The 17,793-nt window shown below is 37.3% G+C and overlaps 1 protein-coding gene across 1 annotated transcript; it reads left to right on the top strand.

Annotated features, from left to right (window-relative positions):
- The first annotated feature begins 10,767 nt into the window (after positions 1-10,767).
- On the top strand, positions 10,768-11,328 carry LOC127103295 (uncharacterized). The gene has a single exon (XM_051040563.1). It carries the CDS (start codon positions 10,768-10,770, stop codon positions 11,326-11,328), a length of 561 nt encoding a protein of 186 aa, XP_050896520.1.
- The last annotated feature ends 6,465 nt before the right edge of the window (positions 11,329-17,793 follow it).

Here is a 17,793-nt window from a genome sequence, read left to right as displayed (position 1 = left end):
TGATAAATCATGTCACCTGCCTGTTGAACTCGAGCATAAAGCTTATTGGGCCATTAAGACCCTTAACATGAATTACATAACTGCAAGCAAGAAACAAATTTTGAATATCCATGAACTAGAAGAACTTAGACTAGATGCCTACGAGAATGCCCGTATTTATAAGGAGAGAACTAAATAGTGGCATGACAAACGAATTACAATGTGAGAATTCAAGGAGGGTGACGTAGTCCTTCTCTTTAACTCTCGACTCAAACTATTTCTAGGCAAACTTTGTTCTAGATGTTCAGGCCCTTTTGAGGTCATGAGAGCTTTCCAGAGTGGAGCTGTGGAAATAAGAGGTAAAACTAATGAACCATTCATTGTAAATGGCCAACGACTTAAGCACTACCACAATGTAGAAAATAAGGATTTTAGCATGAGCTATAAATTAGAAGAGCTACTAGCTCTTTCAAAAGGTTAGCATCGTTTGGATCGATGTCGAGCTCCCGACATTAAACGAAGCGCTTCGTGGAAGGCAATCCACGCCCTTTAATCCTTTTCTTTTCTTTTTAGTTTGTTTTCATTTTTATTTTTATCCCTTGTTTGTTTTTGTTTTTTTTCTCTCTTTTTCTATTATTATTATTATTATTATTATTACTATTACTATTATTATTACTACCTATTCTAATACTAACATGCGGTACCTTTTTACTAATAGTATAACTTTTTTTTTTTTACTTTCAGGCTAACATAGCTTAGGATAGCTTATCACTAACTTAGGAATATGGACCACATTGACAATATGGAGGTTGTATTTAGGAACGAAAATCAGAGGCATCGGTTTGACATGTTAGTACAGAGGGAGATGACACTTTCTAGTTATCCAGATGGATCGACCCTGACCATCGTAGGACTGAGAGATAGTGTTATGTACCTCCTGAACCAAGTAGGCTGGGAAAATTTTGTTGTGAGGAAGAGGTATAGCCAATACCGTAGGCTCGCCCATGAATTTCTGAGTTCCCTCTATTATGACCCTAAAAAAGGAATAGGATTTGGTAGAGGCCTGGCTACATTTAGGCTGTTCGGAACCAAGTATTGTTTCACCCACCGTGAGATGGCTGAGTTATTAGGATTTCTTAGTGGCCCAGATACTTATACCATTACCCCTGATGATGCCTTCACAGACCTGGACCTTGACTATTTCTGGGGAAACATAACCAGGAATTATCTCCCTGAACCTCACACCATGCTTTTCGGGAATATCCACAACCCTGCTATCCGGTACTTTCACAAGATCCTGGCTCACACCCTGTTCGGTAAGGAAGAGAATATCACTGTTGTTTCTAAGGATGAACTTTTTATCATGTACCGTGCCTCCCAAGGGAGACCAGTAAATGTAACTTCCTTTATGTTAGAAAACCTAGCCAAGATCGCCCGAGAAACACACGATCCTATTATCATTAGTGGTTTAATAGCCATGATTGTTGACGCTAGAGGTTTGAGATACCCGTTTAACCTTTTACATGCTTTTGGTGGTATCTGCCCTATGAACTTGAACTTCTGTTTCAATCGTGGCATCATTGCCAATTTAGGACTGGCGGAGTTTGAGCTGCTAATTGACAACGAGGTAGTAAAATATTTTACACTTCCGAACCATGAGAAAACCAACATCCACAACCGAGCTAATTGGTTCTATAACTTAGAGGGCCATAGTGAATCCCCTACACCGCCTTACATCCCTCAGCATTATGAGAACCCAGAAGCCATCTTTCTTGATGTTGATTCACACGCTTCTGGTGCACATCCTGTCGTTCTCCTGTTGATTTTGGCACTGCTATACATGCTTTGCAGTCTGAAGTCGATTTCATCAAAGGAGAAGTAGATTCTCTCCGAGTGGACCTCCTAGGATTTATGAATGTCGTTAATGAGCAGTTCGACCAGGTAGTCTAGCATATTAATTCTTTTGAGCATTCTCGTGGATCGAAGTGATAGCTAGTGTTAACTGACTGTACTAGAGTTTTAGTATTTTTCTATGTTTATTATTTTATTTATCATCGAAATTTGTTTCCCTTGTTGTTATCTTTCAGTGTTTGCTTACCTTACAATCGATATATCGACATGAACTTATGTTACTCCTTCATTTAATTAATATACTTTGCATTTCAGTTATTTTATTCTTACATCCTTACAAATTTCATGCCTTATAATTATGAGTATTAATTTTACTTCACTGCTTTACAACCTCAATATGATTTCCCTGCTTTAATATTGCTAAAATAGCAAATTTTAGGTTAATGGTGTTCGCCATTCGCTTCAAATTTGAAAATCCCAGTATTTTAGGCAGATGGAGTTCGCCATATGCCTAATGGTGATTGCCATATCAGGAAAACAGAGCATTTTCCCCCTTTTTCTTCTCCCTCCTACGCGTTTTTCAAACCCCTTTCAATTAAAACCCTCAAACTTTCCAACGTCCAACCCCTCCACTTCCTCCCATTCATTATAAATTCACGATCACTCACTTTCTTACTTACTATTCCTTCCATTCACTCTTTTCTTCTCAAATCACATAACCTTCTCTTCCCATTCCTTTTTCATTCATTCAAAATTCCTCCAAGAGCTGTTCAACCAAGAGGAGATATGGATTACATGGGGATTGTCTTCACCGAGGGAATAGATGGTGAGAATCAGAGGAGCAGATACCACAAGCTCTTTAAGAGGAACGTCTTAGCAACATGGTATCCCGATAATGCTGCTCTTTGCAATTTGGGCTTATCCGATAGTGTCCATTGGATGCTTAACAACTTAGGTATGTCTCATTTTCTTACTTTAACTAGTCCTACATTTATCCGACTTACCTACGAGTTTTTGAGCTCCTTTCGGTACACCACTCCTATCGGAGGTTTCTGAACCACCGACACTGCATATTTTAGAATGTTCAACAGAACATGCATTATTAACCAAGACCAACTGGCCGACTTACTTTCGTTCCCTCATGGGGACGATTTTGCATGCTAACACCCCCTATGAGCGATTGGCAATCCAGTGCTCTTGACTTTTGACAGCAACTAACTGGCAAAACCACCACTGACTGGGAAGACCTAAAAGCTACAACTATTCAAAACCCGACCATTCGGTATTTGCACCGTATTCTAACCAGTACTATTTTTGGTCGAGAGAATATCGATAACACGAATTCTAAATACCTTTTTCTTATTTATTGTGCATTGTTTAGAACGAAAGTTAACCCGACACCATTCCTACTCGCACACTTCCAATCCACCTGAGTTCGAACTGGAGGTCATATTTATGTCGGAGAGCTAATCACATCCATAGCCTTGCTTTAAACCTAGGCACGGAGTTGGCTACGCTTGAGCCGTTAGACACTCTGTTTGCTGACCTTGATTACTGCCATAACATGTGCCTCATTAAAAATAAACTTGACGACAAGTATTTCTTAATGATTAGTAATCGAAAGGTTAGGGGAGTTACTTTACCTTGTGCCGCACATATCAACGTGCGAATGAGTGCCAACTATACTTTTGATATCACCACCCCCGAGCATGATCACATGGAGCAGGATGCTCCATACACTGGCACCCATGCACACACCGCACCTATTTTTCCTGACTCTTTTGGAGGTACCTCATCCGGACATCAGCCCCGCGAGGAGTATGACTATACCATCATGAGGACAACTCTTGATGATGTCCTAAGTGAGCTTAGACACCGGAATGATGCTGAGGCGGACTGCGATGTCCTACTTAGAAACATTTAGATGCAGCAGGCAGAGATGAGTGTCTCAATCGATCAGATCCGACAGACTCAGCTTGATTTTGTCGAGCGGACATATCACTACATAACTGGCCTTATTGAGAATATGAACAGAGTGCATATGGAGGTGGTAGGTATGAGGGAGCACATGTAGCATGTGCCTAACCATGCATTTGGTAGAGGAGGTTATGCGCGACATAGAGGCCGCCACCGGCATCATTGAGGCACCCTACCAGGTTTCACTACTCCTTTCTTCGCCTTGCACTGAAACACTGTTGTTGTCGTTGTTATCATCGTCGCTGCTATTAATGTTGTTGTTATCGTTGTTGTTGATGTTGATGTTGTTGTTGTTGTTATTGTTATATATGAGAATGAATCTAAACCATTAGATTAAAATAAATTGTTGAGATTAAAACATCACTTAAGTGAGTCATGTGTAATTTTTATTCTCATAAAACTTTCTCTCTCCTCACGTGTAATTTGAATTTTTGGCACATGATTCATTTAAAGCTATGTTTTAATCTAAACTCGTCCTTTAAATCTGATGGTTCTTATTCATTCTCATCAGTGTCATCTATAATAGTCATTTTCTTATGATATATATATATATATATATATATATATATATATATATATATCAGAGTTATTAATAGCGGAGTGGCCGACTCCAAAAATGGGATAGCGAGATAAGTTTATGTACTAATAATTATATTATAATATATAAAATATATGTCATATACTTAATGTAAAATTAAACAAATAACACAAAACTCAAAAGATTTATCAAATCCAATGTCAAATAACATCTTAAAATTCAAACTTCAAACTATTATATAAAAATTCAAGCAAACATAGAAATCAGAGATCATCATCAAAGATGTATTCTTCATAGATTATCAAAATATTCCTCTTCATCATCCTCTTCTACATCTTATACCACCACTTGTTATTCCGTAGATGTACTTGCAACTTCAAGTAGCCTTTACCTCCTAGTGTAGATTACAGGCTCATTAACCCCACTTGCTTCGGTAACTTAAGCCCAAGTTAAATCATAATCTTCATGAACTAAGTCTTCTTGTAAAGGTTCACCATCTTTTCTCGTCTCTCCCTTCTATTCCACAACCATTGAGTGTGATAACTAATTTCACCAAATTCCATATGATCAATCTTGTCCCGAATTTCAAATCTTTCAACCAAAGCTTGACTATACTTGATAAAAACCAAGTCTTGCAACCTTTGATGTTCCAACTTATTTCGCTTGTTGGAATGAATCTAAAATACAATAATTTGAAGTATTAATTTAATAATACTTAAATGCAAGATACATTACTATCCTATTAAAAAAATTAATAATTACATGCTCAAATATTCTCCAGTTACGCTCACATCTGGAAGCACTACGACCCAAACTCAACATTTTAACACGTAACAATTGTAAATCCGGAGTTTCGGCTCTATAAGACTTCCACCATTCAGCTACAAGTAAAAAATCAATAATTGTTGACCTGGAGCTAATTCCCAAATTCCAATAATTATAAAAAAATAAACTTCCATCTTACCTAAAGCTAATGTCGACCTTTGTCTAATTTTCGCTCTTATACCACAGAGAGATGCAACACCCTTATACTATGCCAATTTTACTAAAATCTTGTCTTCCACTTCATCGCTTTCACTAGGTGTCTTAATGAATTTACGGAGGTCTCTCACCAATTTAGTATCATTCCTAATTTCTGGTATCTCATAATAGGTAGTAATCTTCAGAATGTAACAGTGATGAAGTTGACACTCTCATCTTTATCAATGATGTCAAATACGGCTTTGTACTTGCATTAATTTGAATTGAAATCTTTTTTAATTAATTCCTTTGTTACCACCGTTGCAACATATATGTAACCCATTGCGGGTTTCCTTTCATTATTAACCTGTCATAACCCAAAATTTATCCTCCCTTTTCTTACCCTTTTCTTTATTTTCTTTTGCATACATAACATCATATAATGCATCATCATGAGCATTTCACTTCGTCATTGGCCTACAAGCATGGCCACATTCTTGGTTTGATCTTGACATTAGGTATTTTCACTTTGATTCACTTATCAACTAACCTAAATAATAATAAGAGATTGTACTTGTTTCTTCCTTTATTTATGTAGGTGATCATGCCTCAATTCATGACTAAACAATGGTCATTTTGGGCAAGGAGGATGCAAGTTTTAGTCCATTTGTTCAAGGGTGGTTCATGTGTTTATTTCCATGACATTTATCTGATCATGAAGCTATCCTCAAGATTATTCAAGCCCTAATTAAGTTTTATTCATGGGATATCATTCCACCATTATTTTGGCTTGGGATGCAAGAAAACTTCAAGTTTGCACAAGTTTGGTTGACCTAATTTGCAAGAATGGTTCACTTTTGGTCCAAACCCCATAACTTCCTCGATTTTTAACCATTTGACAAGCTTATTTGAGACAAATGTTCCTAAGGAGTTCCTATACAACTTTTCTTCAAGGCTCAAGCATCAATTCAACATCTAAGGACCTAAATTTTGGAAAAGGGCTAAGTGGCCAAACTAGGTCAAAACCTTGTCATGACCTACACTTGGCAGTCATTCCATTTTTAGCTCAAGTACCCTTTTGATCCTATTATTTTTGCATCTTGTTAAGATTATGTCAAAGATCATTTGGCCCAAGTTTGGCTCAAAATGCACGAGGTAATCAAAATTTATTGTGTCATGAACATGCAGTGTCAAAATGCCCAAAATGTGCCAAGGCTGCTTGACCAAATGTCTTACCTAGAAAGCATGTCACGACCTCGACTTTTAACACTTGTCATTTTCACCTCAATCCTACTTTTGAGTTGGTTATTTTTTAATTCAATTCATTGCCATGAGAGGAACATTTTGCATAAAGAAAATCAGGAAACGCACAAGGGAATCTCACTTGGCCTAAGCTCAAACATGGTGTCATGAACTTTGTTTTGGACGAAGCCAGACTTTGCAATTACAAGTCATTCTTTAATCTGGGACCACCACACATGTGAAAACTTGTTTGTCTTGACAAAATGTGTAGAATGGAGTGTAAAATAACCATGTTTCATGCCCAAGTCACACTTTTCACCTTTGTTCTAACACGGATTGCAAATCACGATTTTCCCATCTCATTCACACGAATTCATATCCATTTCACATGTGTGAGCTCACAAACATTTTCCCTATAAATAGAGGAAGTTTTTTCCTTCATTTGCAAGCTTTGAAAGCCAAATAAACTTTGTAACCATTTGAGCCTGATACCTTAAATAAGCAATCAACCAATTCTTCGATTCGAGCTCTCTTAACTTAGAATCTTCACCCAAAATCCTTCACCGGCACCCCCTGAAGCTACTTGAAGCATTACTTTAGCTTGAAGCTTCTTCGAACCAGATCTCTAAATCCACCATTGTTGACCTTCGAAGCTCCAACTGGAAAGATAGTTACGAGTAAAATTCTTGAGCAAACAAGTTACCACACTCCTCACCCCACCCCACTAATCAAAAGTTCTCACTTACTTGGAATTTAATTTCAGTATCCATCATTTAATATTACTATAAGAACTAGGGTTCTTTGAGTTCTTGAGAAAATTCTCCCTGCTCAGAGCCAATGAATGGATTTGATGTAGGGAGACATGAACGATGAAGTGTTACGAATCTAATGCCATGCTTGGGTGTTGCTAAAAACACGAGTTCATAGATTGCAGAAATCGGATCCAAGGTTGAAGATGAAGTGAGGTTGCGCGTGTTTTGGTGCCAACTTTGAGTTTCAACCAATCACAACCTTACAGCGCTCCTTTTTGAATGTGGTAGTCGTTGGCGCCTTATTTTATTTTAATTTCTTTTTATTTTCTTTTCTTTTTTTCATTTTTTTTTCAATTTAATTTCTCACTCATTTTAATTCATTTTGATCCAATTTTTTTACACAAAGTCTTTAAAAATATTTTGCATCATATACACTTTTATTCTAACTTTTTAATTCTTTTTTGCATTTATTGTTATTTTTATTTCATTTTCTTTTTAAATTCCTTTTCCAATTTATATTGTAACCATTTTCAAACATTTTTGTATCCAACCTTTGAGATATATTCATGCATAATATTTGGGACTTTGTGTAATTTTTGCAACCCTTTTTGAATCATTTTGACCACAGTTTGGGGTTTTCTCTTTAATTTCCCTTTTAAATCATTTTTATTCATATTTTTGTTTGACTTTTGATACACTTGATGCTTTTGACTTGGTTGATCATTGATTCTACATTTCAAGTCATCCATAGATGGATTTGAGGTTAATTCAATCTTCTTTGTTTCAATTATATTGATAAATGATCATTGAATCATTTTTGACAATTTGGATCAATGATATGTTATCCCTTATTGAGCCATATGTTCGGGGCCCTTGATTTGTATGATAGTGAATCATAAGTCAAACACTTGAGTCATGTCTCTCTTTGACTTTATTCATCTACTTTCTTATTTTAATTTAACCATTGTGTTACATGTTTTAGGAGGTTAACTTGTGTTAATTCTCTAACATGTCAGACACATAAATTGTTAATGATCGGCCTCAGATAGGTATGACTTCTACATAAGCCTAATTATGATTGCTTAACATAGCGCTAAATTATCCCAATATAATTAATTAATTACTAACTCTCACCATTAATCATTGACTTTACTTTATTGACATTTAATTTCAGTCATTTAATTATTGTCATTTAATTCAAGTCATTTACTTTTATGCCTTTACTTTATGCCGCATTCATCATCCTATTTCATTCATTGTTCATTGATTATCTTGTCTTATTTATCTGTTGCTTCTTATATTGTATTTGATTTGCTTGACACCATCTCAACGAATCAAAACATGATAAAATGAATTGACTTGGTCCTTAATACCTAAGGTTGATTGGAGTGATGATGCCCATACTTGGACTTTGGACTTTAGACTTAGCCTTTAGAACCTTTTCTTGACTTGGAGTGATCGTGAACTCATGGACATTGTAGAAACTTTGACTTTGACTTGGTCCCACTGTTGAACTATTGAGCTTTTGGCTTTGTGACCTTGTTTTCATTTTCTTTACACCTATGCTTATCACATTCATCTGTTTAGGTTAGCACACATTAGCACCCACATGGATTTCTCTTGGGCTACCTAAAAATGAGACATAGGCTCAGTACACTCTTATATCCACATGGATTTCTCTTGGGCTACCTAACAATGAGACCCTAGGTTAGTCTGTATCATGATCACGCATTGTGTATTCTACTTTTGGGCTACCTAAAAATAAGACATAGGCTTAGTACACTCGTACACCCATATGGATTTATTTTGGGCTACCTAACAATGAGACCCCAGGAAGTACAAGACCTCAAGCATCAGTTAGGCATCAGTCATCTGCCTCATCCCCACCGTTCATCCTTGTGAACCTGCTTCAATAACTTGTCAGACATTGATAAAGAATGAATTATATGAGTCTTGAGAAATAGAGGAGGGGTGAGAGGGAGCATTCATATCCTCATTCTGAATATTTTGGGTACGAGACGAATGACCTAGTTTCTCAGAGTATTCACCTTTATTCATTGACTTTAGTGCAATTCAAGTCAATTCACTGACAAGTCTACAACTAGCTCGGTGGCTCATCTCTTCAGATCCTTTTGGTTTAAAGACCATTGTAATTTCCTTATTAGGGCACACCTCTATGGTTAACCCCATTACCCTTTCTTGGTTTAAACACCACAATTTAGGTTGACACCCTTAGTGGTTATACACCTCCCTTCTTAGTTTAAAACCCACTTCCCTTACCATATCAGTCCCCGTGCTTTGGTAAGATCATTGTCATGTCAACCTCAGTGTTTTGACAAGTTCAAGCTTTCTTTCCTTACCATGTCAGTCCCCGTGCTTTGATAGGGCCTTCCTCTTGGTTTTGACACCACAATTCAGGTTGACACCTTAATTGGTTATATACCTTTATATTTCTTTATTGGGTTGACACCTTTATGGTTATACACCTCCTCTCTTGGTTTGACACCATTTACTAACCATGCCAGCCCATGTACTTTGGTAAGCCTTTTCCTTTTCGGTTTAAACACCACCCCAATCATATATTTTCTCAGTCTTTGACCTCCGAACTATGGAGCTCTGACTTCCTCATTACACTATGAGGGTACATAGGTACAAGGATGCTAATCATTGGCGAGCACTTTTCTTTCTTTCTCTATGGTTCTCCAAACTACGAGGCTCTGGCTTTCTCATTGCACCATGAGAATACGTAGCCATGAGGGCCTCAATCCTCCTCGGGTACTCTCTCTCTCTCTCTCTCTCTCTCTCTCTCTAACCCATTTTCTTTTTTGTAGGTACACGAAGATAACAACACCCATCCAAGCAAGGGAATTCAAAATGGTTCCTGTAACGCCCCAAACTACTCTCAGGATTATCGACTGACCCCACAAACCAACACGAGTCTTTTCAACATGTTTTGACCTCACTCACACGCTTTCCAGGAAACTTCCCATAAGGTCACCCATCCAAATACTATTCCAAGTCAAGCATGCTTAACTGTGGAGTTCTTATCTGTTGGGATACCGAAAAGAAGATGCATCTTGTTTTCGGTAGCCCAACAAATAAGAACTCCACAGTTAAGCATGATTGACTTGGAGTAGTATTTGGATGGGTGACCTTCTGGGAAGTTTCCTAGAAAGCGTGTGAGTGAGGTCAAAACTTGCTGAAAAGACCCGTGTTGGTTTGTGAGGTCAGTCGATAATCTTGAAAGGGAAGGTTTTTGCTCTCAGTGGTGTAGATGCTTCAGATTTTGATAATCTCATAAGAGGTATAAGTTTTATTAATGGAATTCCTTTGGTTACTATTATTGATAAGGGTGCTACGCATTCGTTCATATCTACTAATTATGTGAAAAGGTTGAATCTTGAGGTATCTTCTATGCATGGTCGTATGGTCATTGATACTCCAGCTAATGGCTCAGTGACTACTACAATGGTTTGTTTGCATTGTCCTGTGACTGTTTATGGCAGGGATTTCATCATTGAAATAGTGTGCTTACTGTTAAGTCAAATCGATATTATCTTAGGTATGAATTGGTTGATATTCAACCACGTCTATATTAACTGTTATAATAAGTCCGTGCTTTTTCCAGAGTTTGGTGTAGAGGAAGATTTTATGTTTATTTCTGCTAGTCAAGTGGAAAAGTTCTTAAAAGGTGAAGAGAAGGTGTTTGCTATGTTTTCTTCCTTGAAACTCGAGACAGAAGAAGTGATCGGTAATCTGCAGGTAGTCTGTGATTTTCCAGATGTATTTCCTAATGACATCAGTGATCTACCTCCAGAAAGAGAAGTTGAATTCACCATAGATTTAGTACCTAGTACTAGACCTGTGTCGATGGCTCCTTACAGAATGTCTCCATCATATTTAAGTGAACTGAAGAAGCAATTAAAAGAATTGCTTGAGAAGAGATTTATCAGACCAAGTGTGTCACCTTGGGGAGCGCCAGTGTTGCTTGTAAAGAAAAAAGGATGGGAGTATGCGGTTGTGTGTTGATTACCACTAGCTGAATAAAGTGATGATTAAGAACAAGTATCCACTTTTCAGAATTGATGATCTAATGGATCAGCTGGTGTGGGCTTGTGTGTTTCGTAAGATTGACTTAAGGTCAGGCTATCACCAGATCCGAGTCAAAAGTGAAGATATTCTGAAGACAACATTTAGAACTCGATACGGTCATTATGAGTACTCTGTGATGCCGTTCGGAGTGTCTAATGCTCCCGGTGTGTTTATGGAGTATATGAATCGTATTTTCCATCCTTATATGGACCGGTTCGTTGTGGTGTTCATTGATGATATATTGGTGTATTCTAAATCAGACGAGGATCATGCAGAGCATCTTCGCATGGTACTACAAGTGTTGAAAGAGAAGAAATTATATGCCAAGTTATCTAAATGTGGGTTCTGGTTACGAGAAGTGAGTTTTCTCGGGCATGTAATTTTAGGTGGTGGTATAGTTGTTGATTTGGCGAAGATTAATGCGGTGCTTCAGTGGGAGGCTCCGAAGACAGTTTTTGAGATTTGAAGTTTCCTTGGTTTGGCTGGCTACTACAGAAGATTCATTGAGGGGTTCTCGAAGCTAGATTTACCTCTAACCCAATTGACTCGAAATGGTCAAGCCTTTGTGTGGGATATGCAGTGTGAGAACAGTTTTCAAGAGCTGAAGAAGAAGTTAACAACGGTACCGATTTTGATATTACCAGAACCTTCAAAACCATTTGTTGTTTATGGCGATGCATCTTAGATGGGTTTGGGTGGTGTTTTGATGCAGAATGGTCAAGTGGTAGTTTATGTCTCTCGACAGTTGAGGATTCACGAACGTAACTACCCTACTCATGATTTGAAGCTTGCTGTAGTTGTGTTTATGCTAAAGATGTGGCGACATTATTTGTATGGTTCCCGATTTGAGGTATTCAGTGATCATAAGAGCTTGAAATATTTTTTTGATCAGAAGGAACTGAATATGCGTCAGAGGAGGTGGTTAGAATTCTTGAAAGACTGTGATTTTGGTTTGAATTACCATCCCGGTAAAGCCAATGTTGTAGCAGATGCTTTGAGTCAGAAATATTTACACATTTCAGCTTTGATGGTCAGGGAATTGGATTTGATCGAATAGTTCAAAGACTTGAGTTTAGTATGTGATGTGACTACTACTTGTGTGGGATTGGGTATGCTGAAGTTGACCAATAAATTTCTTGATGAGATTAGAGAGGGTCAAACGAAGGATGTAACTTTAGTTGATCGATTGTCTTCAGATAACAAAATTGTGGATGCAGATTTCAGACATGATGATAATGGTGTATTGAGATTTCAGATTAGGGTTTGTGTACATGATGTGTCGGAGCTCAAGCGGATGATTTTGGAGGAGAGCCATATAAGCAGTTTGAGTATTCATCCTGGTGCTACTAAGATGTACCAAGATCTAAAAAAGTTGTTTTGGTGGTCGGGAATGAAGAGAGACAATGCTCAGTTTATGTACTCTTGCTTGACTTGTCAAAAGCCAAAGGTGGAGCACTACAGACCAGGTGGACTAATGCAACCGTTGGATGTCCCTGAGTGGAAGTGGGATAATATATCGATGGACTTTTGACAGGTTTACCAAACACTACTAAAGGAAATGATGTTATATGGGTCGTTGTGGATAAACTGACTAAATCAGCTTATTTCATTCCGATTAAGATCAGTTTTTCGTTGCAGAAGCTAGCAGAGATTTACATTAGCATAATTGTGAAGCTTCATGGTATTCTATCTAGTATTGTTTCTGATAGAGACCCGAGGTTCACGTATAGATTTTGGGGGAGCTTACAAGATGCTTTGGGTTCTAAGTTGAGGTTGAGTTCTGCATATCATGCACAGACTGAGAGGAAGATTCAGTCTCTAGAGGATTTGTTGCGATCTTGTGTCCTAGAGCAGGGGGTGCTTGCGATGACCACCTTTCATTGATAGAGTTCACGTATAATAATAGTTACCATTCCAGTATTGGGATGGAACCTTTTGAGGCTCTCTATGGTAGGAGGTGTAGAACTCCTCTATGTTGGTATGAGACTGAAGAGAATGTTGTGATTGGGCCTGAGATTGTTCAGCAGACCACCAAGAAGGTGAAGATGATCCAAGAGAAGATGAAGGCATCTCAGAACAGGCAAAAAAGTTACCATGACAAAAGGAGGAAGACTCTTGAGTTCAGTGAGGGTGATCATGTTTTTTTGAGAGTCACTCCGGTGACCGGTGTAGGGCGTGCGCTGAAGTCGAAGAAGCTTACACCTTGTTTCATTGGTCCACACCAGATCACTCAGCGGGTTAGAACTGTTGCTTATAGAATAGATTTACCTCCGTCACTAGCAAATTTGCATGATGTATTCCATGTGTCCCGGCTCCGGAAGTATATTCCTGATCATTCTCATGTGATTCAGATGGATGATGTGCATGTGAGAGATAATCTGATTGTGGAGGCTTTACCTTTGAGAATTGCGGATTGAGAAGTGAAGCAACTCAGAGGTAAGGAGATTGCTCTTGTGAAGGTCGTCTGGGGAGGACCTGCTGGAGGGAGCATGACCTGGGAGTCGGAAATCGGATGAAGGAGTCTCATCCAAATTTATTTTTATCAGGTAATTTTCGAGGGCGAAAATATTCTACGTGGGGGAGAGTTGTAACGCCTCGACTTAGAAACTTTGCTATTTTTAATTATTTTTGTATTTGTTGTGTGATTTGATTGATGTTAGAACCTATTTATGATGATTGGGGATATTTTGGTAATTTTATAATTAATAGGGTTGATTGGTTTTGAGAACGGGGAGTGTAGAAATTAATTTAATATTTTAAATAATTATTTAGATATGTATTAATTGATTTAAATATTTATTTAAATAATTATTTAAGGTGTGATATTATTTTATTATTAAAGTTAAATAATTATTTAGTTGAGATAATTAATTGGGTTATTTAATTTTGGGAATTTCTTTAGTCGTATGATATAAAAAAAATGAAAAGTCGGAAATTAATATGATTATTATGGTTATTATGGTTATTATTATTATTATTATTATTACTATTACCCTTATTATTATTATTATATCATTATTATTATTATTACTGTTATTATTATTATTATTATTATTGTTATTATTATTATTATTATTATTATTATTATTATTATGGTCATTATGATTATTATTATTATTATTATATTATGGGAAGAGAGAGAAAAAAGAGAGAAGGGGAATCGTGTAAAGATATAGAGAAGAATAAAAAACTGGAAAAACATTATCGTGAAGAGACGTGAAGAATTGGAAAACATAGAGGATTTGGGAAGAAGATCTATTTCGAGGTAAGGGGGAATTTCTTTACTAATGGATGGTTATGAACAATCAGTATAGTGAGGGATCATTATGTAGTTTCAGGATTAGCCTAAGAGGGGGGGGGGGGGGGGGGGTGAATTAGGCTTTATAAAAAATTTTGGTTATTTTATCGGTGGATGAATTTTTGTCGTCTGAGTGTCTAGGTTATGCAAGCAATAAAGCGGAAAATAAAACGACACCAAGAATTATCCTGGTTCCCTTCACAAACCGAAGGTACATCCAGTCCCCTTACACCTCGTAAGAGATTTTATTATAGTTTTAGATTGTACAGCCTATCACACCACAAACCGGTGAAGCCTACGTTCTAACAACTATACAACAATCAAGTGTGCAAGAACAATCCTCTTGCAACACCAACCCTTGTGTCCAACAATCCTGGATCACAAGTCAAACAAAAATAAATCTTCTTTGATGATTTGAATAAAGTGTAGTACTATCAATCTTCTCTTGATTGATCTTCTCCTTAGATAAATAATTCACTCAAAGGATAATATATAAGTGTTCAACAAGAAATGGAATGAGATGAAACAAGAATGTTAAAAAGTTTCTTCTCAAAAATTGGTTATGAACACTTTTATGAGAAATTGAAAAATATGAAAGAGTGATTATCTTGAGTTTTTATGAAAGTTCTTGGAGGTATTTTTTCATTTAAAAAAAACAGAATTTATATTGATCAAAACACCTTTTCAAAGAGGTATAATTTTCTTCATAAAAATTAGTGAAAAGGTATAAGTATTTGAAAACATTTTTCATGAAAAGAGGCCAAGAAATGCTGAAACGAACAGTGTTAACCGGTTAACCAAATGGGTTAACCGGTTAACGCATCTAACGTTAACTTCAGAATTTCAAATACAGGACCGTTAACCGGTTAACCCATATGGTTAACCGGTTAACACTGTTGAAACACAGAAAAATATTTTAAGTAAAATGTGTTTTTCATTTCAACATGTTAAAAAATTGTTAGGTTAAATATGGAAATGCAAAACATGATTGTTGAACACTTGTATACTAATTTAAGAGTGAATTAGATATACCTTAGAAGTGATTCAACAAATTTGCAAAAGTGTTGGCTTGATAATGAAGCTTGAACCAAATGTTGCTATGCATATGTGGCTTGATTAACTTGATGCTTTGAATTCTCTTGAAGCTCTTATCTTTTTGCATTGATACATGTTGTCTTCATCAAAATTCTTTGGATTGAAGCATGCTTCTGCAATCTCCCCCTTTTTGATGATGACAACCAACTTTGAGAGAGATGCTTAAGAGTGAAGTTTCTCTAATTTGATTCTCCCCCTAAGTTCAAGAACTCCCCCTAAATGAGAAGCATAACACAAAATTTTTGCATAGAGAGCATATTAGAGAAACAAGTCTTCTCCCCCTTTGGCATTAGCAAAAAGGAAGAAGCTTATGGAAAAAAAAAGCATACAAGCATTATGTAATCATTAATATAGTATAAGCATAACAAGCAATTTTAAGAAAAGGTTAGATGTCACCTTCATTGAGAATACCAAGTTCTCGCCGAATCTTGAAAAATTGCTCTTTAGCCAATGGTTTTGTGAATATGTCGGCAAGTTGGTTATGTGTATCCACGAACGTAACATCTACATCTCCGTTAAGCACGTGATCTCGAAGGAAATGATGTCGGATATCTATGTGCTTTGTCCTTGAATGCATGACCGGGTTCTTTGTGATATTGATGGCACTTGTGTTATCGCATCGAAGAGGAATGCAACCGAGATCTACACCAAAATCAAGAAGTTGTTGCTTAAGCCATAAAATTTGTGCGCAACAACTGCCTGCTGCAATGTACTCCACTTCGGCGGTGCTAAGTGCGACACATGCTTGCTTCTTGCATGCCCACGACACTAGTGCATTCCCGAGAATGTGACAAGTACCACTTGTGCTTTTCCTATCGGTCTTACATCCTGCATAATCAGCGTCAAAATAACCAATCAAGGAACATATACTACCTTTTGGATACCATAGTCCGACGTTCGTTGTTCCTTTGAGATACTTCATAATCCTCTTCACGGCGGTGAGATGCGATTCCTTCGGATTTGCTTGAAAGCGTGCACACAAACATACACTTGCTACCGGAGCAAACGTCTCATCAAAATCAATTCCTTCCTCTTGGTTGTATCCTTGTGCGACCAATCTTGCTTTGTTACGAACTATGATCCCATTCTCATCAAGTTTGTTCTTGAACACCCATCTTGTTCCTATGATGTGCTTGTTGTCCGGTCTTGGTACAAGACTCCAAACTTGTTTCCTTTCGAATTGGTTGAGTTCTTCTTGCATTGCTATTATCCATTGACCATCGCCTAAGGCTTCATCGACTTTGGTTGGTTCTATTTGAGATACAAAAGCCATGTTGAGACAAGCATCCTTGAGATTTAGTCGTGTTGCAACGCCTTGGCTAGTATCACCAATAACTTTATCGATCGGGTGATCTCTATGAGTTCTCCATTCTTTTGGTAGATCATGATGTTCTTCAATGATTGGTGAGTCATCTCCTTGTGGTATTGGTTGATCATTTGGAACTTCCTTTTGTTGTTGTGACATATCTATTATATCATCATCATCATCATCAATAATAATAATAATGTTATCCTCTTTCGAGGGGTTAGTTTCATCAAAAGATACATGCATTGATTCTTCAATAGAAAGAGTTCTTTTATTGAAAATTCTAAATGCCTTACTAGATAGGGAGTAGCCAAGGAAGATACCTTCGTCGGATTTCTCATCGAACTTACCAAGGTTGTCCTTATCATTGTTGAGGACAAAACATTTGCACCCAAAAATGTGAAAGAAAGATATATTGGGCTTCCTTCCTTTGAATAGCTAATACGGAGTCTTTTTTAGAATCGGCCGAATGTTGACACGGTTGCTTACAAAACATGTTGTGCTAACTGCGTCCGCCCAAAAATATTTAGGAATGTTGGAGTCACTGAGCATTGTTCTTGCGAGCTCCACCAAAGATCTATTCTTTCTTTCTACGACACCGATTTGTTGTGGTGTTCGTGGTGCGGAGAAGTTGTGGGAAATTCCGTGCTCTTCGCAAAATTCTTCAAAGAATGTGTTTTGGAATTCTCCACCGTGGTCACTT

Source organism: Lathyrus oleraceus, chromosome 7 (genome assembly GCF_024323335.1).
Source record: "Lathyrus oleraceus cultivar Zhongwan6 chromosome 7, CAAS_Psat_ZW6_1.0, whole genome shotgun sequence".
Lineage (NCBI taxonomy): Eukaryota > Viridiplantae > Streptophyta > Magnoliopsida > Fabales > Fabaceae > Lathyrus > Lathyrus oleraceus.
Note: the sequence above shows the minus strand (reverse complement) of the source record. Positions and strands in the feature narration are given on the sequence as shown.

Excerpts from the sequence above, each read along its gene's own strand:
- LOC127103295 (XM_051040563.1), top strand. The coding sequence starts at position 10,768 with ATGGTTTGTTTGCATTGTCCTGTGACTGTTTATGGCAGGGATTTCATC.